The sequence below is a fragment of the Urocitellus parryii genome, chromosome 6 (genome assembly GCF_045843805.1).
Source record: "Urocitellus parryii isolate mUroPar1 chromosome 6, mUroPar1.hap1, whole genome shotgun sequence".
NCBI classification, from domain to species: Eukaryota; Metazoa; Chordata; class Mammalia; order Rodentia; family Sciuridae; genus Urocitellus; species Urocitellus parryii.
Genome location: NC_135536.1, coordinates 50,694,134 through 50,722,072, shown reverse-complemented (window position 1 = coordinate 50,722,072; position 27,939 = coordinate 50,694,134). Strand labels below are relative to the sequence as shown.

Genomic DNA, 27,939 nt, shown 5'->3' with positions numbered 1-27,939 from the left:
AAAGGTAATGCCTTATGCTAATGGCTTTACAACTTATGAATGTACAGTAGTAGTTGAAAAATCAACACATATAAATAACAGCACATGAGCTCTTATTTTCTACCTGTTATTAAGATATGTAAATAGTGTTTTAAACTACAGTGTTTACTGACTGTTAAACTCTGTAAAAGGAAAACCAAAATTAGTTATTCCTAAATCAAATATAACATTTGATAATGGCCCATTCTTGCTAAATAAATAACTACAGAGCAATGAATCATTCTCTTATATGACATTTTTCACATACCACAAATACAGGAGTAAATTTTATGTGCTACCAAATTAATACAGGAGTAAATTTTATGTGCTACCAAATTTGCAAGTGAGACATACAATACACAAAAAGGTCATAGATTTCCACTTGATTTATTTAAGTAAACAACCACCTGAGGAGTTCAACTGAAATTTTAAAAAGATAAAAAGGAGAATTTATATGAGAACACTCAAAAGTTTTCTAAGAGTAGTTTAATTTTCTTGAACAAAGAAAGATTTTCTAACACTACAGATAACCAAATGACTGTGCCTAGTATTTCTCTGGAAAAGCCCACCTAAAAATCTACTCAGCTCTAAAATTTTCACCCTATAAACTCTTTAAGTACAATAAGTTTAGGGGGAAAATATTAGTAGAGTCATCTCTCCATATCCAAATGGGACTGGTTCAAGGACACACTTAATCCAGATACCAAAATTCATACATACTTAAGTCCCTTATATAAAATGGCAAAGAATTTGCATATAACCTATGTACATCTGCCTGTATACTTTTTTTGAGGGGTTGGGAGTGCTGGGAATTAAACCCAGAGGTGATTTCTTACCATTGAGCTACATTTCCACCCCTTCTATTTTAAGATAGTCTAAGTTGTTTACTTCCTCACTAAATTGCTGAGGTTGGCCTTAAATTTGCAATCCTCCTGCCTCAGCCTCACATGCCTCTGTGATTGAAGGTGTGTACCACCACGCTCAGCTGCCTGTTATACTTTCAATCATCTCTATATTATTTATAACACCTAATGCAATGCAAGTGCTATATAAATAGTTGTTACACTGTACTGTTTAGGGAATAATGACAAGGAAAAATCTGTATATTATTCAGTACAGATACTGTTTTTTAATGTTTTTAATCTGTAATTTTTTCAGTCTACAGATGTGACACCCACAGACACGTGGGCCAACTATATACCAAATTAAGAATAAAACTCCAAAATCAGAATCTTGAAAAAATTCTTAGTAGCAACATAAATATCATAAATGTATAGCTTTCATTATGACAACATCCATTTTACTATGCAAATTATAAAATGGTCAGTTTTACATTTCATTTCTTGATATTCACACTTGAGGATTTGTTTATAGATTGAAAACATAAGATTTAAAAGAATATACACAGGGGAAAGGGGTTAGCAGTAGGGAGAACAAGGAATAAGAAAAAGTCAACAGAGTAATATCAATTACTTTATTACTATGATTAGAGCCAAGTTGAAAGTAAATCTACTCTTTAAAAATTCTTCATCTCTGTAAAAATACAAAACACCAGTAAGTATTAAAGATACACAAGCAATAAAAAAAAAATTAACTATCTGCCTAATTTCTCAAACTCTAACATCTTCTTACCATCAAAAGCAGATGGAAGCCTAGAAAGGCAAAAAACATTATTCTTTTTCTTTATGAAATACTTATGCTAAAATACTGCAGAGACAAAAGGAAAAAAAAGGACATAGACATATATGTTGATATATATTACAAAGATTTTCAAATAGCATTTTGAAATCTGGCCAAATACATAATCAAAAGTGGCTAAAAACAAAAGTTTTCAAATTTCAGAGTTAGTATAAAAGTCTAGCCAGCTCAGTCACTAAAATTGATGAGAGCCATTTACCTTAATGTGATTTTCTTTATCATTTAGAACTTGTTCTGCATGTACTTTCGATTCTTCAAATGTAATTTTCTGTTTATTAAGGTCACTCACTTGTTCTTTCCACACTTCAGCTTCTTGCAAAAGCTGAAATTGAAAAAAACAACAGAGAATCGCAACTTCACCTCATCAAGCTTATGGGTAGATGCACTTATTTATATATTTGGGTATACATTTAAAAATATTAAGAAGGCAGTGCTGCTACTTAAAAAAGAAAGAAAGATATGGCTCCTAATTTCAAAGAACTTTCAAAATAGGAGTAAGACAAAATAAGAGACAACTTACACATTCAACTGATTTACAAAATAAATTCATATCAAATAGAAGGCTTTCTGACATGTACATATCCATTATATTTGGTCTCCTCCTTACCTTTTCCATCTAGCACTGAGGAATGAACCTAGGGCCTTGAGATCCTAGAGATCCTCTAATTAGAAACACCCCAGCCAGATCACCGCTACAGAAAAGACCCTGGGTGACAAATGTGGTACTTCCAATTAGATTTAGAAGGCATCTCAAACAAGAAAACAGCCATAAATCTCCAAATATCTGTAAAGAGAATCTTTTAGATAAGATATAGGCCAAAACACAAAATAAAGAAACTCAAAGTTAACAAGGCAATTCAGGGAAATGAAAAATGCTTAAGAAAACCTTCAAAATCCTCAGCAAGATTAAAAAAAAAGCAAAAGCAAACCAAAAAGAATCCTTACAAGTAAAAAAGATTAGAAAAAAAAATGAACAAAAGTTACATAAAGATGAAAAAGAAGATGTTTTCAAGTCATTATTACAGAAATTATGCCCAAAAAAATATGGAATAATTTAAGTAAATTTCCCAGAACTGAATCAAGAGGAGTTTCCAAATCAAACCAAACTGAAAGGATCCAACACAATGTATAAAACAACACACACCAAGGCACATAGTCATGTAATTTCAGAGAACTGGAAACAAAGAAAAGTTACTAAAATCTTCCAGGGAAGAAAAGGTAACAAAAACATGTACCATAATCCATACAGCATTTAACTTCTCAAAAGCAACAATGGACAGTAAAGCCAATGGAATAATAATGACAAGATTTTGTGGAAAAATAATTGCAAATCAGATGCTATAAAAATATCAGTAAGTAATAGAGAAAAACAAGATATTTTCAGGTATGCAAGGTCTAAAAACACTACCTTCTATACCTCTTTTTCAAGAAGCTAATCAAAAGAATTAACTACAAAAGAGTAAGTCTTAGGTACAGCACAGGAAAAAGAGGTGGAATCCTCAGAATGGAAGGAAAGTGAAATTTAAGGACAACAGAAGCCTAACAGATCTACAGAACAAGTTATTATTGAACCATGAGAATAAAAGGCCCCAGGACAAATTGCTTCTAGAAAGAAAGTGAAATAAACAAGTTAACCAAGGCATTTGAAAGCATAAATAAGAAATTCACATCCCTAGAAGACAGTGGATTACAGATAGATATTACAGGAAACAAAACCATTATTAACTACAGGTAAAATAAATGTTGGGTAAAAATGGAATATATAATAAGGGTATACCAGATTGAGAGAATCACAATAACCCCTAAAATTTTTCTCACTGAAAAACTATTAACTTTATTAGGAAAACAAAGAGTAGGAAATATAAGTGAATGTATGGGACTGTATATGTCTATATGAAGAAGAGAATAAAAGCTAAATCCTAACTTATTCTTGTTGAGAGCCACAGCCAAAGGGGCCCCAGCAAACTTCCAGCTGCCAGCAAACTTCCAGCTGCCGGCTGATGATTGGCTCACAGTGGCCCCAGCAACATCTAGCTGATTGGCTCCTCTGCGGTGATATTCATTGGGCTATTTCCCTGCCCTTCAGACTGCCAGCTGATGATTGGCTCACAGCGGCCACAGCAACATCTAGCTGATTGGCTCCTCCACGGAGCTGCTCATTGGGCTGTTTCCCTGCCCTTTCAGAACACGGAGCTGCTCATTGGGGGACTTCTTTGGCTCCACCCATGCGACCCAGCCAATAGGCCTCAAGAGCAGGAGGATTGTGGGAGGTGGCGAGGTTGGTGTGGGAGGCTTGTGGAAGCCGCTGGTGGCAGTTGGGCTCTGAGGGTTTTTTTTTTCCTGAGGAGCTGTTTTGCTTGGCGTTTGTAGTTCTAAAAATAAAGTTAGTTTCTTTTGACAAGTGGCTCCTGAATTGTGCCCAGCCAGACTGCGGCATATTCTACCACCAGAACTCCTTCCATCCTTAAATCCCCAACTGATAACTTCAATAATCCTGATTGGTATTCTCTGCACCCTGCCCTGCATGCTAGCTTTGAGGAGTGGGTGCTAAATGCTATTTTCTGTGTTTACCAAAATGCTAAATACCCCAGTTTACTTTCATTCTTGGAAAAAGAAGGTGACTGAAGTATACACTTTAGTATTCTATGCAAAAGAAACAACAAAGTAAGCAACAGAGATTGTCCTGCTCCTGTGCTCTCCAAAAAAAAAAAAAAAGCCCACTCTTGCTCCTAGGATGAGTAAGTCATAAGTATTCCCAGAAAATTTATGATTATATATTCTTGAGCTGAAGAGTCTTTACAGAGTACAAACCTGTTTCTGACCTTCCTGAAGTTGGGAATTTTCATTCAAAGCCTCTTTTATTACTACCTTAAGTCGTTCTTCATTCATTTGATATATTTTGAAGGTTGTTTTAGCCTAAGTAAAACAAAAATTATTTAGTTTCTAACAATTAGTTTAACATAACAGCTTATCTTTACACATTTCTCTCTAGAACATGGAATTTAAACAAAGGCAAAAACATGCCCAAGGCAGCATAGTATTACAGAAAAAACATTAAAGTAGAATCAGGGGGCTGGGGATATGGCTCAAGCGGTAACGGCCTGGGTTCGATCCTCAGCACCACATACAAAGATGTTGTGTCTGCCAAAAACTAAAAAATAAATATTAAAATTCTCATTCTCTCTCTCTCTCTCTCTCTCTCTCTCTCTCTCTCTCTCTCTCTCCCCCCCTCTCTCTTTAAAAAAAAAAAAAAAAAAAAAAAAAGTAGAATCAGGTGTATAGTCCTGGTTGTGCCACTAATTTGCCATGTGACATGAACAAATGATTTAATAGTCTCTAAACCAGGTACTATGCAACAAATTTTGTTAACAATCTGTGTCTCCCCTACTAAAATTTAAACCCCCTGGACACTTTTGTATCCACAATGTGCTATTCACATTCAATTGCCCAGTAAAAAATGAATTTCTCTGAAGTACCTCATGTAAATAAAATAGATTAAGATTCCCCATATCTCAAATCCTAGTATAGTATCTTAATTCTTAATAATAAAAATAACAATAAAATTACAGTGATTTTCATAAGCAATAAACTGTTAGACTAAATCAACTTACTTCAGCTATTTGTGATTTGAGAGATTTTGATTCATCTTCTAGGGACTGTATCTTTTTTGATATATCTGCCATCTGTAAAGACAGTATCATTCAACAAATAAGTATTTACTAAACCCCTTCAGTTTCAAAGATTTCATATATATATACCAGGTATATTGTTAATCTACTGTTTTTGTTTTATAAGTAAGGGCTCAAATTTAGAAGTTCCTCAGTTTATTTACCATATGCTGGTAGGGATTTTATACCATAATTCCATAACAACAGTATCTAAACTCAAATTCAATATTTTGTAACACTTACACAGGCTCAAGTAAATCCATCAATATTATTAATTATTAATAATATTATTATCATCTTATTAAATAATCTCACCACATCAAAATTTTCCTTAAGTCATATTTTAAACAGAAAGTCATAATGTTCTTAATATATCTTTTATTTAAGTAATAAAAATACCCACCAGGCATGTAATGATTCAACTTGAAATATGTATGAGTTACTTACAGAATGCACATAGAAAATTTCTATTGGAACATGCAAAAAATTTAAAATAACATCTAGGAAGTAAAAAGAGTAGATCTGGAAATTTTTGCTCTTCTGTATTCTTTGCACTTTTTATAGTACTTGTAATATTTTAGCAATATTGGATTAATTTTTAAAACAATAACTGTCTTTTTCTTATTTTCTCCTCAAATATGAAAGCCTTACCAATTCATCCTGTTCAGAATGTTTAGATTTCTCTTCTTTTAGCTCTTTTTCTAGAAAGAGTATTTCATCCTCAAGTTTAGATTTGGACCTATCCAGCTTTTCATATGTTGCCTAAAACAGAAAATCAACTTTATAAGACAGACTCATGAATTTTTGGTTAAGGTAAATCAGACCAGTATAGACAAACATATGTACATATTACATATGTAATTTATATTTGCTCATTTTTATAATATTAAAATAACAGAAATTATATCAGTGGTCGGCAAACAACTTCTGTAAATAGAGAGTAAATATTTCAGGTTTGTAGGACATGCAGTCTGTCATAAATACTCAACTATGTATGTCACTGTTAACAAGAAACAAAGACAATACCTAAATGAACAAACACGGTTGTGTTTCAATAAAACTTCATTTACAAAAACAGGTGGAAAATCCTAGCAGTTTGCCAACCTCTGCCCTAAAGCACATTAAGGAAAAACAGGTCCAATAAGAAAAGATCAGTGATAGATAGAGTGCTTGCCTAGCATGCATGAGGCCCTAAGTTTTATCCCTAGAACTGCACACAAAAAGAGAAAAATTTAAAAATAAACTTCAAAACCAATCAAGATTGCTTAATTATAATATTCCCCAATTGAATTATGACATATTTTCTATAACCTTTTTGATTTAAAGTGATTAGTCATTAGATTATTTCAAGTGGATTTTAAATGCTATAATAAACATACCTCTGATATTTGTGATCCTTCACCAAACTTTTTTAAAAAAATAAATAAATAACTTGAATCAAAATTACTTTATTTGTTTGATTTTTATCTATAATCATCAAACTTTCCACAAAGTATATCACATTATATATAGTGTGTACTCAATTATGATGGCTACTTCTGAAAAATACTTATTTAAAAAATTACTAAATTTGAGGGGTTGGGGAAATAGCTCAATTGGTAGAGTGCTTGCCTTGCATGCACAAGACCCTAGGTTCAATCCCCCCCCACCAAAAAAAATAAATAAATAAATACTAAATTTGAGAAAATTTCCCAAAATTTATTTCTTTCAGCTAAAAACTCAACAAATTTTACTATAAGTTATATAAATTCATGCCTTGACAACAAATTGGTATATTTTATTTTATTCACAATATCACCTAACTTAAGTAAATGTCTTTACTACCCATTTTTTGTTCTGTTACCATGCTTAAAGTCTTCTAAAATTCTTTTTATTTATCAAACTAATAAGTTACTACTGGGACAGAATTTAAAACAGGGTCAATAAATAAAATACAATTTCAGTGGTTATTGGATATTAAAAGGTAACAACTGAAGAAAGAGAAAACCAAGAAATTTGTTTTATTTGGGAATTCAATTTATAAATTCCTTGTGGCTCTAACAAGGAAATACTGAATCATGACATATAACTTTCTAAGAACAGACATTAGTGACTGAGAACTGCCAACCTGGACCGAACATATATGTCAAAGGTACAAGGTCTACTGCTTTCTACTTTTATATTATCAGAAACAAGCTTCCTCTACTGTCCTTCTCTACTACTTCACTTAATACAACACCTTCATCTCTAACAGCATTAAGGCCTGAATCTGTCCTAGTTTAGCTAAATTACCATATTTTCCTTCTTTATGAATAACTGAATCACACCTGGCTCAGGAAAGTCAACTATGTAAATCTCTTCAAAACGTGTTATTCAGTGAGATCATATTGATAGCCTAAAATTGGCCACAGTGGGAATATTTATACATAAAACTCAGTAAATGCTCTTCAGAGAGTGGTTGTTAAACATTTACTAGTACTCCACTACTTACATTGGCCTAATTCTAGTTAACTTCTACTATCCTGGATGAAGTAAAGGCAATTTACATAATGTATTATTTCCAGCGAATCCTAAATTTGTAGGAATAGTTACCTTAATGTGTTTCTTAGCAATGAAGAATAAAAACTTCTGTACAGTTCTAGATTCCAACAACTGACTATTCCTCACTAAAAACAAGTTAAGCATCAAAGGCTCAAATTTTTAAAGTATTTTATGCTACCTACCTCTAATTTTTTTAATTCTTTAAGCTTTGGCATTCAGAGATGTTCATTCACATTTCTTTGAAATACTTAAGTTTTGAGAAGCTCTATTATTTTTAAAGTTCAAGTTATTTAGTAAGAACCCTTTACCCCAATGTTTTAAATTTTCTTTTTCTTTTTCTTTTTTACCTCCAAACTTTGTGCTTCTGTTGACTCCTTCTCAAAACTGGCATCCTTTAAAGATGACTCTAAGCCTTCATACTGAAACAAGGCAACACATAAGTAAAAACTACAAATATTATACCAGATTTTATCTAGACAGATGTCTAAGAAGCAGACAGCATCTATTTCCTCACGTATGTTAAATTCACTTGGATTTACTCAGCTTTTAAGTTCTTCAAATCTGACCACTGTAACAAACATAACAAACAAAGCCAGGGCAGCTAACGTTATCACAAATCATTCACTTGGGCAATATATGGCAGAACTTCGCCCTTAAGACTAGGAAAGAAAGGCTCAGGATGAAGTTTAGTGGTAGAGCACTTGCCTAGCATGCAAGAGGTCCTGGGTTCAATCCCCTATACTGCAAAAAAAAATTTTAAAGACTAGGAAAACTGTCCAAAGTCTGCTTCTCAAAGAACATAAGGCTGTAACTCATATGATCATTCTTTATTTAAAAAGAGGTGAAAAGTATAATGACAAGGTTATACTGAAGATGATCCAAGGATTTATTCAAAAAGTATATTTTTATATAAGATGTTTATTATTCCCTCTAACAAGTATACTTCTTTTTTAGGTCTTTTCAATAAAGAGAAATTTATAGTAGCTGGCCATCAGAAATGTTCACTTTTAATTCATAGCATAAGACAAATAAAGCAAGTAGGGAATGCAAAATCTTTAGAACATAAGAGGATTGTCATGAATAAATGAAAAATAAGGACAATAAAATATACAATATTATAAAATCTAACAAAGTGCACTTATTCACTGTTTTTTAAAAAGAGATTAAATTGAAAACTAGGCTATTTTAAATCAGTCTTTCTGCTAAGAACTGGAAAAAAAAGAAACAGGATCTGTCTGATGGCTTCAAAGACTACTTAAAACTGTGAAAATAATATGAGAGAAGAGGGAATTCCCAGAAAGACAAATTCAGCATTTGACAATTATTTTTCCCAAAAAAGTAAAGGCTGACAGGTGGGAAACTGAGCAAAGAGATCATGAAAAGCAGAAGCTGAGAAGATAAAATGCAGAATTCAGGACCTGCTGAGTAGGATAAGCCATGGAACTCAGGTGTCAGGATAGGACCCTGTCCTTCACTGAATAATAACCTCTCCTAAGATGTTTAAGTACTAATCCTCAGTATTTCCAGGTACAATTAAGTTAAGGATCTTGAGATAGGAGAGTAACCAGTAATATTCTGATAAGCCCAATATATCCAAGACAAGAAGCAAGGGGGTTGAGGGTATATGTAGCTCACTGGTAGATCATGTGCTTATTAACGTGCAGAGGGCCCTGGCTTCAATCCCTAGCACCAAAAACAAAGAGGGCAGGCAACTAAAAAGGAGGTGAAAAGTCGAATGGCAAGGTTGGACTGAAGATTATCCAAAGATTTATTTTAAAAGTATATTTTTATATAAGATGTCTATTATTCCCTCTAACAAGTATCTTTAGAAGTATGTAAAGATAGAAGCAGAGATCAGGGTGATGCAGCTATGAGCCCAAGAAATCACTGCAGCCTCTAGAATCTGGAAGAAGTAAGGAATAAATTCTCTCTGGGAGCCTGCATAAGAAAACAGACTTGCTAAATCTTTATTTTAGCCCACAACAAGGGTTTTATAGTTCTGACCTCCAGAATTAGAAAAAAATTTTGTTGCTTTACATCACTAAGTTTGTAGTAATTTGTTAGAGTGGTATTTATTAGGAAACTGATACTAATCAATACTGGGTTTTTTTGTTTGTTTGTTTGGTTGGTTGGTTGGTTTGGGTACCAGAGATTTAACCCAGAGGCACTTAACTCCTAAACCACATCCCCAGCCATTTCTTATATTTTATTTAGAGATAGTCTCCCTGAGTTGTTTAGTGCCTCGCTAAGTTGCTAAAGCTGGTTTTGAACTCGTGATCCTCCTGTCTTGGCTCCCAAGTCACTAGGATTACAGGCATATACCACCTTTACCCAGCTAAAACTGACTGTCTTATTAAAGCTTAAACCAGAAACAGACTAATCTTTTGAACTGAGATATAGCTCCTACATATCTCAATCTGTTATTAAAGTAATCTGATCTCCCATCTAAGAGAAGTCCAGGACCAGGCTGCTTTGTGGCAGAATTCAAACAAATTTTCAAACAAAGAATTAAGACCAATACTTCAACTCTTCTCAAACATAGAGTTAGAGGGAATACTTTCTAACACATTTTAAGAAGCCAGCATCACCGTGATACCTAAGCAAGATAAAGACACCAAAAGAAAAAGAAAACTGCAGATCAATATTTCTGTTAAACATTAATGTGAAAAAAAATTACAAAAAATAAATAAGCTTTAAAGCAAAAATCCTCAATAAAATACAACTCATCAAAAAACTTATACATTATTCGTTTGGGAAGCTAAGATAGAAGGATTCCAAGTTCAAGAACAGCCTGGCAACTTAGGAGACCCTATCTCAAAATTTTAAAAAAGGGCTGGGATATAGCTCAGTGTAAAGCACTGCTGGGTTCAATTCCCAGTACTTAAAAAAAAAAAAAAAAAAGACTATATATCATGATCTTGTAGGATTTATCCCCAGCATGCAAGGCTAGTTTAACATATGTAAATCAATCAATGTGATACATCACCTTAACATACTGAAGGACAATTACATGATGATAACAACTGACAGAGAAAAGCATTTGACATAGCACAATATCTTGTCTTTTTTTTTTTTAAGAGAGAGTGAGAGAGGAGAGACAGAGAGAGAGAGAGAGAGAGAGAGAATTTTTTAATATTTATTTTTTAGTTCTCGGCGGACACAACATCTTTGTTGGTATGTGGTGCTGAGGATCGAACCCGGGCCGCACACATGCCAGGCAAGCGCGCTACCGCTTGAGCCACATCCCCAGCCCCAATATTTTGTCTTTATAAAAAAAAAAAATTGTAGTTGTTGATGGACAGAATGCCTTTATTTTATTTGTTTTTATTCTTATGTGGTGTTAAGGGTCGAACCCAGTACCTCACAAATGCTAGGCAAGTGCTCTGCCACTGAGCTACAGCCCCAGCCCATACAAAATTCTTTCTTGAAAAAACTCTTTAACAGTTAATTATAGAAGGAAAGTTCCTTAACATAATAAAGGCCATTTATGAAAAACTCACAGCTAACATAATCAGGAAAAACTGAAAACTTTTCCTCTAAGATCCTGGGTACAAGGCAAGGATATCCACTCTCACCACTTTCAGTCAACAGACCTAGAAGAGTTCTACCAAACACACTTGAACAACAACAACAAAAAAGATATAAAAGTTACCTAAATTAGATGAGAAGACATAGAATTATCTCTATTTGCAGATGACATGATCATACCTGTACAAAAATTCCAAAGACTCCACCAAAAAACTATAGTTTCTAATAAATGAATTCAATGAAGTGGTAGAATATAAAATCAACATATAAAACCTCACACTATATATAAACATCAATTCAAAATGGATCAGACTTAAAACATAAGATGTCTATAAAACTTCTAGAAGGAAACAAGTGTAAGTCTTGTGATCCTGTATTAAGCAGTCATTACATATACCTGATACCAAAAGCACAGAAAAGGAAAAAAAAAAAGATCAACTGAGCATCATCAAATTTTAACTTTTATGCTTCATAGTATACCAACATTAAGAAAGTGAGGAAACAACTCACAAGAGAGAAAATATTTGTTAATCATGTATCTGATAAGCTTTATATCCAGAATACATAAAGATGGAACTTTAATAGACAACCCAATTAAAAACCAGGCAAAGAAGTAAACAAAATTTTCTCTAGAAAAGATACACAAATGGCCAGTAAGCTATAGTAAGATGATTATTAGCCATCAGGGAGCATCATTAACCATCAGGGAAATGCAAATCGAAACCACAGTGAGATATCAATTAATACCCAGTAGAACTATAATAAAAAAAATACAACAACAAGTATTGGGAAAGGTATACAAAAGTCAAAAAACTCACAAACTACTGATGGGAATGTAAAGTGGTACAGCCACTGTGAAAAACTGGTAATTCTTTTGTACGTTCACACAAAAACTTGTACATGAATATAGTAAGCATTACTATTTATAACACCAAAAGTGGAAATAACCCTAAATGTTCATCAATTGACAAATGGATATATAAATTATGGTATGATTATCTGACAAAAAATAAATTAATTCTGATACATGCTATAATATGAATGAAACATTTCCTTTGGGTATACACTTAGGAGTTGAATTGTTGCATCTGTATTTAACACCATTCTAAGAGAAAATCACAAAGAACCATATGTTATATAATTCCACTTAAATGTCCAGAATAGGCCAATCTATAGAAATAGAAATTATCCATGACTTTGGCATGGGACAGACTGGGTGAAGAGTGATAACTAAAGGGCTCATAGTTTCTTTTTGGGATAATAAAAATGTTTGAAAGTTGATTGCTATGATGAATGCACAACTCTGTGAATATACTAAAAGCCATTCATTTATATTCTTTAAATGGGTGAATTTTATGTTATGTAATTGTATCCCAATAAAGCTGTTTAAAAAAAATAATACCTGGGAATAAATATAAGAAAAGACGTTCAAGACCATAAATCAAAAATTTGTAAAACAATTTTTTGGGGGGTGGGGGTACTGGGAATTGAACCCAGGGGTGTTTAATCACTGAGCTATATCCCCAGACCTTTTTATCTTGTATTTTGTGACAGGGTCTTGCTAAATTGCTTAGGGCCTTCCTAATTCCTATTACTAAGGCTAACCTCAAACTTGCAATCCTCCTGCCTCATCCTCTCAAGCTGTTGGAATTGGGCATGTGCCACCACACCCAGCTGAGAGAATTTTAAAAGACATAATAAATAGAAGAATGTACCACCAGGGATAAGAACTCAACATTATAAAAATGTCAATTCTTTCTAAAAATTAATCTATACATCCAACAGAATCCAAACTCTTAGCAGGTTGAGTGCATGCATGTATGTGTGTGTGTGTGTGTGTGTGTGTGTGTGTGTGTTTGTGTGTACGCACACATGAACGATTTTAAATGTATATAGAAAGACTGTCATGAGAGCCAAGACAATTCTGAAGAACAACAAACTTGTAGGTTTACCTTGTCTGATAACAAGGCTGGTTATAAAATTATAGTAATCAAAAAAGTATAGTATTGGTATAAAAGTTTTTAAAAAGACCAACAGAACATAAGATATTATAGAAATCTCACAAATATTCAGTCACTTGATTTAAGATGACATTATAAAACAATAGAAAAAAGTCTTTTCAATAAATGTCAATAATTATGGCTGGGGCTGGGGATGTGGCTCAAGCGGTAGCGCGCTCACCTGGCATGCATGCGGCCCAGGTTCGATCCTCAGCACCACATACCAACAACAAAAGATGTTGTGTCTGCCAAGAACTAAAAAATAAATATTAAAAAAATTCTCTCTATCTCTCTCTCTCCTCTCTCACTTTCTCTAAAAAAAAATAATAATAATAATAATTATGGCTGGAGTTGTGGCTCAGTGGTAGAGCACTTGTCTTGCATGTGTGAGGCCCTGGGTTCAATCCTCAGTACCACATATAAATAAATAAATACATAAATAAATAAATAAATAAAAGATCTATTTACAACTAAAAAATATTTTAAAAATCAATAAATAAATAAATGTCAATAATTAGTGTGATATCCATATAAAAATTTACTATTGACATATTCTTCCAATTACATCATCATGGATTCAATTCCAGATGGATTAAAAACTGTTATAGGGGGCTGGGGATGTGGCTCAAGTGGTAGCGCGCTCGCCTGGCATGCGTGAGGGCCGGGTTCGATCCTCAGCACCACATACCAACAAAGATGTTGTGTCCGCCGAGAACTAAAAAATAAATATTAAAAATTCTCTCTCTCTCTCTCTCTCTCTCTCTCTCTCTCTCTCTCTCTCTCCCCTCTCTCACTCTCTCTTTAAAAAAAAAAAAAAAAAAAAACTGTTATAGGCTGGCTGTGGTGATGCACACCTATAATCCCAGTGGCTCAGGCACTGTGGCAAGAGGATTACCAGTTCAAAGCCAGCCTCAGCAACAGCAAGGCGCTAAGCAACTCGGTGAGACCCTGTCTCTAAATAAAATACAAAATGGGGCTGGGGATGTAACTCAGTGGTCAAGTACCCCTGAGTTCAATTCACAGTATCCCCAAAAAACAAAAACTGTTATGGGCTGCATTGTGTCCTCCACAAATTCCTATGTTGAAACTCGAATCCACAGTACTTTGAATATAACTTCATTTTTGGAGACAGAGCCTTTAAAATTGTGATTAAGTTAAAATGAAGCTGTTGGAATGGGTCCTCATCCAATACGAATGGTGTCCTTATAAGAAAAGACCATTGGATGCAGAGATGCCAGAAATATGTGTATGCCCATTCCACATAAAGATACAGCAAGAAGGCAGTCATTTACAAGCCAGGGAGAGGTCACAAAAGACATCAAATGAGTCAATATCTTAAACTTGGACTCCTGTCTCCAGATCTGTGAGAAAATAAATTTCTGCTATTTAAGCCCCTAAGTCTGTGATATTTTATGACAGTAGCCCTAACAAACTAATACAAAGACAAAAAAAAAAAAAAGAAAAAGAAAAAGAAAAACCATTAAGTTTCTAAAAGATAACACCAAAAAAGTATCTTTATACCCTTAGGTAGACAAAAATTTCTTTCATCAGGAAACAAAATGCAGTTATCACAAATAAATAACCGACAAATTAGTTTATACTAATTAAGAATTTCTGCTTTCCAAGGCACATTTGAAATAAGGTAAGCCAGAGTGGAAGAAGATATTTGCAGTTCATATATCTAACAAAGAACTTGTATCTGAGATATAGAAAAACTCCTACATAAAAAAAAGGATAAAGACAACAATTCCTTTTAAAACATGAAAAAGACCCAAAGACAAATTCACAAAAAGAATATCAAAATGGCCAAAAAAAAATATATAAAAATGCACTCACTCTCATTAGGCAGAGAAATACAAATTCAATCAACAGTAAGAAAACACTACACACCTAATATAATGGCCAAAATTAATATGATGGGTTAAGCACTAAAGTTGAGGAACAACAGAACTCTCATACTTTGCAAATAGAGCATTACTAATCTTAAATTTACATAGAAGTAGATACATTGAAAAACAGAAAGTTTCATGAGTGGCACATGCCTATAATCCCAGTGATTTAGTAGGCTGAAGCAGGAGGATTGCAAGTTCAAAGCCAGCAAATTATCAAGAACCTGTCTCAAAATAAAAAGGACTAAGGATGTGGTTCAATAGTAAAGCACCCCTAAGTTCAGTCCCCAGTATCAAAAAAGAAAGTCAGTACTATGACTCTAACATAAATGTTATTTTCCAAAAATGTCTTACCTCTTTTTGAACAAGGCTAACTTTTTCAAGTAGTTCACATTTTTCTTTAATTAGTCCAGAAAGTTTTAGAGCAAGCTTTTTTTCTCTTCCTTTAAAAAAAAAACAAAAAAATAAAGGTCAATATTATTATGAATGAATTACTTATTATAAGTTTTTAAATTATACTCAACAAATGATGGGATCTAAAATAGAAAAATTAGCTTACCTATGTAAAGCCGGCTTCTAACCTGAAACAAATTTTTAACAAAAATCACATTAAAACAAGCATACATTCAAGTAAATCTAATTTATTTACTTTCTACTACCAACTTAAAAATAACAGTTTTCTTGCCTTACTATAAACATGAGTTAGCCAAAAGAGTTCTACTTCCAATGGAAAAAAAAAAATGCTACATATTAAAGTCTCCCTAATTAAAGAAACCACAAACCAATTTTTTTTTTTCTTTTTGGAAAAAGCTTTTTCTCTCTTGAATAATGAGAAAGCAGCACTCTTAGGGCTGAGGTAACATAACCAAGTAGAAAAGACAAAAAGGAACTTAGGTCACCTACAGAACATGTATAGACATGAAATGAAAAGAGCCAATTTAAAAGACAAGGTTTGGCAGAATGGATACAGATGAAGAAATTAGGGAATGAAACATCAGATTGAAGAACCTTCTCAAAAGGTAACCGAATCCCAAAACTGGGGTTATAGCTCAGTGATGGAGTGCTCACCTAACACATGTGAAGCACTGGGTTCAATCCTCAGTACCACATAAAGAATAAATAAATAAATAAAAAGGTATTCTGTCCACCTACAATTTTAAAAAAAAGTAAAGTAACAGAATCCCATAAAAAAAATAGAAAAATGGAAGTTAAGAAATATGAAGTCAGGCCGGGCACAATGGTGCCTGCCCTATAATCCCAGCAGCTTGAGAGGCTGAGGCAGAAGAATTCAGAGTTCAAAACCAGCCTCAGCAACTTAGTGAGGCCCTAAGTAACTTAGTGAGATACTGTCCCAAATAATAAATAGAAAGGGCTGGGGACGTAGCTCAGTAGTAAATTGCCCCTGGGTTAAATCCCCAGTACCAGAAAAAAAAAAAAAGACATTAAAACACATCTTGAAAGAAGTATTCAAAGATGACAAAAATTATTTCTAGAAAACCCAGCAAAAAATATGTCAATTAACAGTAATCATATACTATAATATCTGTCATTGTCTTGATCATGGAAAAGAGGTAAATAAAAAGTTGAAAACAAAAAATGGGGAGGGAGGGGGAGAGAGAGAGAGAGAGACAGAGAGAGAGAGAGAGAAAGAGAGAGATACTGCTTATAAATCCAGGATAAAAACATAGATTATATCAACATGATAAAGATTGGAAAGTAAAAAAGGACACCCTGGATATAAGAATGTGCTGAGGTTCTTGTCTTCCAGGCAGAAAGATCTACTTATCAAAGTGAAAAGAATTTAAAAGAAACATACAAAAAGTAGAACACATTAATAAATTAAACTGGAAGAAACTCCAAATGCATCCATAATCAATAATCATAATATGTGTACATAGACTACACTCAACAGTGAAAAAGAGGATTGCCGGATTAGATATTAATATATATATACAAAATACACATTAAATAGAGACCATGGAAAGGCTGAAAAATATGAGGATGAGAAAAGATATCAACTATCACTCAAAGTTAGTATGGCTCTCTTAACATTGGATATAAGAGGTCTTAAAAGTATCATTAGAGTGATAGAAGGTCACTAGATACTGCCAGGTTTCAATTTACCAAGAAGATACAGTAATTCTAAACATGTATACACCTAACAAAATATCCTCAAAATATGCAAAACAAGAATGAACAGAAAAACAGAACGTGATAAATCCACCATAACAATGGAATGCAGTACACTTTTCTTCATTTTTGATTAATGTAGGAAACAAAGAAAAACAAAAAAATGTAATTCATGAACAATACAATCAGTCAATTAACACTCGTAATCTAATATGTGGAAACAATGATGTATATGCATCTACTTTCAACAATATTCAATGGAATAGAATGCATTAAAGATTCTCATATACATGAATTTTAATATGTGGAACCAGACATACTGAATCCCTAACCTAAAAAAATAACTCAAGACAGATCAAGGGCCAGGCGCAGTGGAGTATGCCTATAACCCTAGTAGCTCAGAACGCTGAGGCAAGAGGATTTCAAGTTCAAAGCTAGCCTCAGCCTCAGCAAAAGCAAGGTGCAAAGCAACTCAGTGAGATCCTGTCTCTAAGTAAAAATCACAAAATAGGGCTAGGGATGTGGCTCAGTGGCCAAATGCCCCTGAGTTCAATCCCCGGTACCCCCCAAACAAACAAACAAAAAAAAGATAGATCAAGGATTTCAGTATTAAAAGCAAAACTGAGAATGTGAGAATTTTCTCACATTCAAAAATGAGAATTTCTGTATATCATAAAAAAAATTAAAAGGAAAAGATATTTCATACTGGGACATTTGCAATACACATAATAAAGATAGCAACAAAAATATATAATGAAGGCTGGGGACGTGGCTCAGTAGTAGAGTCTCTGCCTGACATTCAAGAAGCCCTAGGTTCAATCCCTAGCACCACAAATAAGTAAATAAAGATACACAACAGTTATTCCTGCTTTGTTACAGGCACATGTGAGTAAATAACCAAAAACAAACTTAAAAAAAAAAAAGAAGACGACTATATAATGAAATAGGAAAAAACAAACTACTCAAAAAAATCTTGGCAAAAGACAAAGATTTTCAAGAACAACAAATATATACGGCTAATAAATGTACTGGGAGAGATCATGAGGAAATTCAAATCAAGGCCATGATAAGATCCATTTTATAGCCACTCAAATGATAAAAATCAAGAACTACAACAGTAAGTGTTGGAGAGAACATGGATCAAATGGATCTGTAGGGATTCTTATATAGCGCTGGGAGAAGTATAAAGCAATACAGATAATGAAGAAAAGAATTTGACATTACCTTTTAAAAGTAAAACTTCCATATGCTTTTTAATCTAATAATCTCATACTTACATATATTCCCAAGAAAACTCTTACAAATATACAACAAGAGATATGAATTAATAATAAACACAGCAGTACTGTTTATAATAGAAAAAGCCTGGGAAATAACCCAAATGTCCAGGGCCATAAAAGTACAGATAAAACTATAATATATGTATGTATATATTTTTTTTTAAATTTATTTTTTAGTTGTAGTTGTACACAATACCTTTTTTTATTTTTATGTGGTGCTGAGGGTCGAACCCAGGGCCTCACACAGGGCCTCACACAGGGCCTCACACATGCTAGGCAAGCGCTCTACCGTTAAGCCACAACCCCAGCCCAAAACTATAATATATTTTTTATAATGTGATATTCTACAGAAATAGTAAATAATAGTGAATCTTTTTTTTTTTTTTTTTTGGTACTGGGGATGGAAACCAGGAGCACTTACCACTGAGCTACATCCCCAGCCCTTTGAATTTTGAGACAGGGTCTCACTAAGTTGCTGAGGCTGGCCTTGAACTTCAATCCTCCTGCCTCAGACTCTGGAGTTGCTGGGAATACAGGCATGCACCACTGCATGCAGCATGGTATGATGAATCTTAACATTCAAAATATGGATGTATCTTAACAACATAAGGTCAAAAACAAAGCTCAAAAGATGACATATGGCATGATATCAAGTAAAATTATAATCTATACTTTTAAAGGATATAATATGATGTCCCCAAAATTTTTAAAGGCAGGGAGTGAAATGAGGCAGGATTACCTAAATGTAAATAACAATGTTTTGTTTTTGTTTTTTAAAGAGAGAGAGAAATTTTAATATTTATTTTTCAGTTTGCGGCGGACACAACATCTTTGTTTGTATGTGGTGTTGAGGATCGAATCCCGGGCCGCACGCATGCCAAGCAAGCACGCTACCACTTGAGCCACATCCCCAGCCCGACAATGTTTTTTATTCCAAGTTAAGTGATACATTCACAGATGTTGGAGAAGGTGGGGAGAGAAAAAGAATAAATAAATAAATAAAGGTAGGGGTTTAATATTAGTGTATAATACTTCTATAAAGAAATTCTTTAAAATTTTTATACATGAGGCTGGGGCTGTGGCTCAGAGGTAGAGAACTTGCCTAGCATGTGTGAGGCACTGGGTTCGATCCTCAGCACCACATAAAAATAAAATAAAGGCATTGTGTCCACCTACAACTAAAAAAATAAATGTTTTTTTTTTTAAATAAACAAAATAAAATTTTTATACAAAAAAAAGTTCCTCTGAATACATAGTTTCTGTTAGCCACACATTAACATGTGTTACCACCAAACTACAGCCTGTTTCCTTAAAAAAACAAATGTTTCTCATACTACTTGTTCAGACTCTAGTCAGAATGAACATTTTCTCTTAGTATATACTGCTTACTTACAGATTTAAAACTTCTCCATAAAAACAAGAGAATAGCTAAAAATCCAAGAGCTGCACATATCACCAACTCCCACGGAAGGCCATAAGGATTAGGGCCTGGTCTCATATCTTCAGGCAATGCTTCCACAACCTTCAAGACAAAAAAAAAAAAAAAAATTAAGTCCATAAATCTGCATTTTTGACAATAATTATTGATTACGAATATAGGTTCAAATGCATGTGTTCAACTCTATTAATATCCTTTTCACAAAATGGGCTGCCAGAGTAACACCAAACGGAAGATATCCAAAAACATTTTTCTGGCAACTTTCAACCATTATCACCAAATGATGAAGAAAAGCATCATAGTGAGATGCAAATATTTTCAAACTGGAGTGCAACAGAAATGCCTCAGACCTTTCAAGGATGAGAAATAGCAGCTGGAAAGGCAAAGAAAGAAGTTGAATGACTCAGATTCAGATGTTCCTTCCCTCATTTCATCCAGCTTAGGTTTTACCTGGTGAATACGCTGGATTCCACAAGCTGAACATGCAAGTTTAAAAAAGCACTTTATTTTCAGTAGCATCCAAAATAATAAGATATTAGAACTAAATTCAACAAAAGAAGCTCACATTGAAAACTACAAAGCATTGTTGAAAGAAACTGAGATCTAAATAATGGAAAAATACCCTCTGTCTGTGGACTGGAAGACTTTATATCAAAGACAGCAATACTTCCCAAAGTGATTTACAGATTCAAAGCAATCCCTATGAAAACTCCAACATCCTTTTTTTTGCAGAAATGGACCAGCTGATCATAAAATTCATTTAGCAATGCAAGAAACCCCGAACATCCAAAATAATACTGATAAAGAAAAATAATATTGGCAGACTCATTCTTCCCTACTCCAAAAATGTATTACAAAACTATAATAATTAAGATGATGTCAGAAAAATTTTAAAAGACAATATAATAACATAACTATGTAATACATAGACCAAAGGAACAGAAATTAGAGTACAGAAATAAACCCTTAAATTCATAGCCAATTATTTTCAATAGCAATATCAAAACAAATCAATGTGGAAAGAACAGTCCTTTCAACAAATCATACTAGGATAAATCAATATTCAAACACCAAGGAATGAATCTGGACTCAGACTTTATACATAAAAAATTAATTCAAAATGGATCAAAGATCTTAATGTGAAAGCTAAAACTCTTCGAAGGAAGCATAGGTGTTAATCTTTGTGACTTGTTTTAAGCAATGGTTTCTTAGATATGACACCAAAACACAAGCAATCAAAGAAAAAATAAACAAGTTGAACAATCAAAATTTAAAATTGTAGTGCTTCACAGAATACCATCAAGAAAAGACAATACACAGAATAAGAGAAAATATTTGCAAATCATGTATCTGAGAAGGGACTAGTACCTAAATAAATAAAGAACTCTTCCATGTATGTATTATATGTCAAAATACATTCTGCTGTCATGTATGACTATAAAAGAATTTTAAAAATAAAAAAAAATTTAAAAGAACTCTTATGACTTAATAAAAGCACAAATCATTTGTTTAAATAGACTAAAGATAGATATTTCTCCAAAGAAAATATATACAAATAGCCAATAAGCACATGTAAAGATGTTCAATGTCATTATTTATTAGGGAATGCAAATCAAAGCCACAAGATACCACTGTATACTCCCCAGAGTAGCTATTTAAACACACACACATAAAAATGTTAAGAGTACAGAAAATTGGAACTCAAACTGCTCATGGGGATGTAAAAAGATGTAGCCTCTGTGGAATACAGTTTAACAGTTGCTCAAAGTCAAATGTGCCATGCACATGTCTATAATCCCATCAAATCAGGAAGCTGAGGCAAGAGGATCACAAGTTCAAGCCAGCCTCGGTGATTTAGCAAGGCTCTAAGCAACTTAGTGAGACTCTGTCTCAAGATTAAAAATAAAAAGGATGTAGCTCAATGGTAAATTGTCCCTGGGTTAAATCCCCAGTACCTCCCACTTCCCAAAAAATAATGCTTTAAAAAAACTAGAAAGAAAATTAAAATCAAAGCAATGTTGTGACTTCCTAACACCCAGGCCAGTGTGGTAAGAGTTGTGTCATTTAGCAAAAAAAAAAAAATCATATGGATGGCCGAGTGTGGTGGCACACACCTGTAATCCCAGTGACTTGGGAAACTGAGGCAGGAGGATTTTGAGTTCAAAGCCAGCCTCTGCAAATTAGGGAGGCACTGAGCAACTTAGCAAGACCCTATCTCAAAATAAAACATAAAAAGGGCAAGGGATGTGGCTCACTGGTTAAGTACCACCGAGTTCAATCCCGGGGTGGGGGGGGGTGGGGGGTGGCAAGATGATCATCAGAGAAGAAAATCCTGCAGAACCTGACAGCCTCTCTCCATGTCTCTCTCCATTGGAGTCTTGTTAAAAAAAAAAGTATTGATTATTGTTGTTCTTAGTGAAGAAAGAGAAATATGTACAATCTGAAAATTATCTCTCCTCCACAACTTCCTTATAAACCCCATCTTAGTTAATGAGTTAAACTGCCATAGCCAAAAACCTAGGAGTCATTTTAGGTTTCTTCTCTCTTTCCATCTAATCAAATCTAATCAGTAACCATATAATCCATAACCATTTTAACTTTTAGCTTCTAAATATCTCCACATTCAGTACCCTGTTCTCTTATCCCTACCATTGTCACTTCTCCCTTAAAGCCTGTTTTGAGTTTTGTTTCACTGACATCTAACCTACATGCTACTATCAGGAAGCTATGTAAAGTCGAAACACTGAAAAGCCCTCAACAGCTCTCCAGCATCTTACAGTAGCACTTGGAACCCACTTATTTCCAGTAAGCATCATTGCACATCATGCCCTGAGTCCACTTTATACTCTAAGTAATACAGGTCCTACTCCTCTGCACACACCTGGCTGTTTTATGCCTCCTCTACTTTAACTATTTGCACAGCCTGGAAAGACTTTACTAACCAATTAAGAAAATGTTATCTTTCCCACCCCTCACTTTGTATGTATGCTTCAGTAAGCACTTCATCAGTTTCTACTTTGGACTAATTTTTTTGTCTTCTCTCCTTTAACAGACAGTATGTTGCTAAGGACCAGATGTATGTTCCATTTAGAACCTCCATAGAGCTGACCTTGTCATTCATGAGTGTATGCTAGATACACTAAGGTTGAATAAATGAATGAAAAGCATGGCAACAATACTTTTAATTCACATAGGAAGAAAACAATCATAATTGCCTCAAGATTTTATTTTTTAAAAGACTTTTGTCTTTTTTAAGGGGCTGGGGTTGTGGCTCAGGGTTGAGCGCTTGCCTAGCACATGTGAGGCCCTAGGTTCGATCCTCAGCATCACATAAAAATAAATAAAAATAAAGGTATTGTGTCCAACTACAACTAATATATATATATATATATATATATATATATATATATATATATATATATAAAACGTAATGCAGTTTTTTTGAAACAGAGCGACATAAATGCTCCTGAACATGACAACAAAAACACTTACGGACACTTAAGGAGAAAAATCTCTGCAACCTGATTACAAAGTGAACCTGAAAAAAAGTGAATTTTAACTGAGAATTTACTATGTCTAGATCTTTTACGTTAAGACACAGACAAGCAAAGAACAATCTCGCTTTATGGCAAAGCATCTCAAACAGGCATTCTATATTGAAAAACCGCAGAATTAGAATCCCAACTCCCGCGCAAGACAACGAGAAGTTTCATCACTAAATATAAAACTCATTTCAGAGGATCGTTCCCCAAGGTTCTCACAGTCCCAAGAATCACGTGTCAATAATCCCTATTCAAAACAAATAACAAAACGGAACAGCTAATTCATTTGGGGAGTAGGGGTTAACGGTAACTACCCCTTTGCAAAGTCCAGCAGGGCGAATGCGTTCGTCACCTTCCTGATCTCCAGGTCCCCTGCTACTACACAAAACCCTTCCAAGCACCCTGACCTAACTACCGCCGGAGGCAGGATAGATCTGGCTTCAGAACCCCTGACAAGCGAGGCGCCAACCCCAACGCCAAAGTCAGGGGCTGCGCTCCCCGGCGGCCCCGCTACGCCAGGGCCACGTAACCCCGATCGCGCCGACTCACCCTGCGTACTTCTTCTAGGACCAGCCTCCAGTACCGCTGAGGGGCAGCCCTGGGCCCCTCCATTACGCCAACGTTGCTTTGGCTGTTGCCGCCGCAACGACGGCCTGCCCAGCCACGCCAAAAGAGGCGGCGGACACTCAGCGTTCGGTCCGGAACCCGAACCTGCACCCGGCGACGGAGCAGACCACTGCGAGCCAGCTGCGGGGGGAGCCGCGGGCACGGGATCCCACAGGCCTCGTGCGCTCAAGCTGCCTGCGGGGGGAGCCTGGACCCCTTCGCTAAGCCGTGCATTCTGAAACAGAGCAGGTTCAAGCCGGTCCCACTCCAGCCCACGGCGCCTCCTCGACATGCCACCCACCCCTCAGTTTGGTTTCGGCCAGGCTGCCACGGAGAGGCGGGGAGGCGAGGACCGCGGTAAACTTCCCCTCCTTCCTCGCGCGATGTTGGTAGACGTGTCCTGGTAGTTAGCTCTTAAAGGGACCGGCGCTCTACCTGGGGAAGCCAAGGGCCTTGGAAGTCAAGGGATCTGGGATTCGATCTCAGGCTCTGCGCTGGGGTGCGGGCCGCACAGGCCTGAAGACCAGGGCTGTGGCAGGGCTCTGGCTTCAGTTGCTGTGGCGGCAACTTCTCTCAGAGGCTTTTGGCTCAGCCCGGCGTGAGCGCGGCGCGCCCCCTCGACCCAGGGTCCGGGGCCAGCCCCAGCCCCAACTCCAACCCCAGCCCTCTCCTCCACTAGAGCCATCTGCACCCCCACACAAGCCCTTAAGGCGTCGTACCCCGGGGGACCAAGCTGGCCCAAGGAAACCCGCCGCCTCCTGCATTCCTGTCAGAAAATGGCCTGCAGTACTCGGCCAGGGTGCATTGCCAACCGTGTCTGGACTTTGGACTTTGGGCAGGAAAGCATCTCGGGTCAGCAGTGGTCTGATCTGGGTTTAACCTCTCCTACACAAGAAAACATCTATAGGCTCTCCTTTGCCCTATGGAGGGTGCCAGGGGTTTGTCACTTCTCTCAGTGATCTAGGCGCTGGCAGATGGATCTGACTAAATCCAACCCGTGTAGACTTTGGCCCAAGACATGCTGTTTTCATCTGAGTAGAAGAGCTAAAAGTAGCAACTTGCCCTCTAAATTTAGGATCCTATTTTTAGGGAGGTTGAATAAAGTGCCCAGAGATGGATTTGTTTGTAGTAGGCAATTTAGGTTAATAGGTGTAAAGGATGAACCATTCCTAATACATAGGTCTCCATACCAGTATAATCTCATCAAATTCTGCCTAACTCAAGTCTGCAGGGAAGCAACTGAAAAAAGAGCAGATACTTCTACCTGAACAAATCTCCCAAGAAAACACAATAGATGAACAAAATCTTAGAACCTTAGTAAAATTTCCCAGTGTAAGCTCTTGTAGAAATTAAAAAAAAAAAAAAAAGTCAAAGTTAACTGAATGTGATTTTCAAGAACTAAAATGTGACCTAGTTTTCCAGAACTCAAATTGCTCTTTCTCTCCTTTCCCACATCATCTTGGGGAGTTTCAAGAACTTCTAGTATCAGAGAGTAGCAGAAATTGCTTAATAATTATTCTTAAGGTGTTACAAACCTTCCATACATGTTGTGTAGTGTGTATTGAAATTAAATTAAGTGAGTAGCTAGTCAGAACAGAAACATCATATAAATTTATCTTCAGAATTTCAGAGACTCTTAGAACAATGTATTTCTCAATTAGAACATTGTATTACTCCATTAAAATTCTTTAATGAGTCTGGACATTTTCAGAGGCTCCAGAACATTTCCAACTTTAAGGACTTACAGATAATAATAATAATCCCTTTGTGCTCCCTAAATTAGTCTGTGCCCATTTCCAATTTTCAATAATTAACCATTCCAAATAGTAAAAACAGACTAGGGACAAAAGAGTAAGTAAAATTCTAAAAAATAGAAAAAAAAATCTAATCTTCTTCCATAGCAAAAACACGTAAATCTTAGCAAACTCAATACAGAATTCCAAACCCAATTTCTTTTCTGTATGTTTAACTTACCTCTTCCTCAAGATCATTCAATTCCATTCCTTAAATGGCTCATGTTAAGATAACCTTAGATGTAAATAAAGTTCTTCTAAGCACCTCATATCCTGGAGAAAGATTTCAGATTCTAATACATCCTGTACCCTTCTGTTTCCACACTGACCGATCCTGTTTTGACACTTGTGTGGTAAAGGGGTGCTATAGGTGGAGTTGTGACTACCAACCTGTAATTCAATTTAATGGACCTCACAGCATATACTTTTTTTTTTCTTAAATATCACATATATTATTACCATCTTAAAACCTACAATTTGAAAGAAAAATTCTAATTTTACATAGAACTAAATTCTATAGTCTATTTATGAAGGGTATATATTTTCTATCATGTACAAGATATTCAAAAATTGTTCTCCATAAGTAGCTATGGGCTTATATATGACCTGCATTAAAGGAAATGGGCAACAAATATTTAATGTGTGTAACACCTACTAGGAAGTATCCAAAACCACTGGAAACATACTTACCAGTAACTTCCTCCACAAATTTGGAAACCCATTCCCCTGATGAGCGGCCCTGACAATGCTGTAAGTGCTAGTTACTCCCTCTTAATTAAACAGGCAGTGTCGGACATAAGATCTAGGCCTTTGGAAGAAAATCAAACAAAATTGTTGATCCACCTTGTCATTCTCTGTACTAGTGATGTAAGAGTTTTTCTAAGAAGAGTGAATCAGAAGCTACCTGTTGAACAAGAGCTAGGTCATTTCCATTGTTTCTTTTAACTATAAATGAAGATTGTTATTTAGGAGTACATAAATGTTAGAACTCTCATAGGTTCCTCATTTATAAAATATAGGTAAAAAGTAGTGTTTATTGCTATTACCTGAACAATACAAAGAAAGTATGTTCTATACAAAATCTACCTGAAACTACCAGCAAATTAAAACAATTGCGTAAACATTTAGGCAAGAAGAACCCTTTCACTTAAATTTAACTGTAAAATAACTCAAATTTTCCACTTATTGCAGCTATTCAAATCTATATTATGGTTGCTTAATAGATGCATTCAGATTGTTAGATTTCTAGATCTGACAGGAACTCTTCAGTAGATTTAGTGTAAAGATTATAAACTTAGGGCTGGGAATGTGGCTCAAGCCTTAGCGCGCTCGCCTGGCATGCGTGAGGCCTGGGTTGGATCCTCAGCACCACATACTGTCAAAGATGTTGTGTTCGCTGAGAACTAAAAAATAGATATAAAAAAAAAAATTCTCTCTCTCTCTCTCTCTCTCTCTCTCTCTCTCAAAAAAAAAAATATTTAAAAAAAGGAAAAAAACTATTATAAACATAAAGCCATATGGAAGCCAAACAATTGAAATAAATGTAGGAAGAGTACATATCTACATAAGTAAGCAGTACTGCTTGAGCTTCATTGCTGTATAAGAACAGGCCACGGTATAAAAATGTGGCTAGTGAGCCAAATACAATTCACAGAATATTTAGTCTGACTTGTATGTTATTTTCTTTCTTCAAATATTTGCCAGCATTACAAATTGGGATTTAAAAAATAAAAAGCAGGGGCTGGGATTGTGGCTCAGCGAAAGAGCGCTCACCTAGCATGGGCAGGACCCGGGTTTGATCCTAAGCACCACATAAAAATAAAGGCATT

General features: G+C 35.2%; 1 protein-coding gene across 10 annotated transcripts in view; it reads right to left on the bottom strand.

Annotated features, from left to right (window-relative positions):
• The window catches only part of Mia2 (MIA SH3 domain ER export factor 2), a 102,501-nt gene that overhangs the window by 48,178 nt on the left and 26,384 nt on the right, over positions 1 to 27,939 (bottom strand). For 2 of the 10 annotated variants that reach the window (XM_026411318.2, XM_026411323.2), the window contains exons 1-9: positions 26,292 to 26,426; positions 20,125 to 20,253; positions 15,881 to 15,902; positions 15,676 to 15,764; positions 8,252 to 8,323; positions 6,036 to 6,146; positions 5,328 to 5,399; positions 4,528 to 4,632; positions 1,916 to 2,038 (exon numbers count right to left, since the gene is read on the bottom strand). In XM_026411318.2, the coding sequence (XP_026267103.2) occupies positions 1,916 to 2,038; positions 4,528 to 4,632; positions 5,328 to 5,399; positions 6,036 to 6,146; positions 8,252 to 8,323; positions 15,676 to 15,764; positions 15,881 to 15,902; positions 20,125 to 20,253; positions 26,292 to 26,318 (750 nt within the window). In that variant the 5' untranslated portion in view covers positions 26,319 to 26,426. Of the gene's footprint in view, positions 1 to 1,915; positions 2,039 to 4,527; positions 4,633 to 5,327; positions 5,400 to 6,035; positions 6,147 to 8,251; positions 8,324 to 15,675; positions 15,765 to 15,880; positions 15,903 to 20,124; positions 20,254 to 24,260; positions 24,652 to 24,752; positions 24,781 to 25,036; positions 25,255 to 26,291; positions 26,427 to 27,939 lie in introns of those variants that run through there. The other 8 variants (XM_026411317.2, XM_077799536.1, XM_026411315.2 and 5 more) reach the window with 8 other exon arrangements.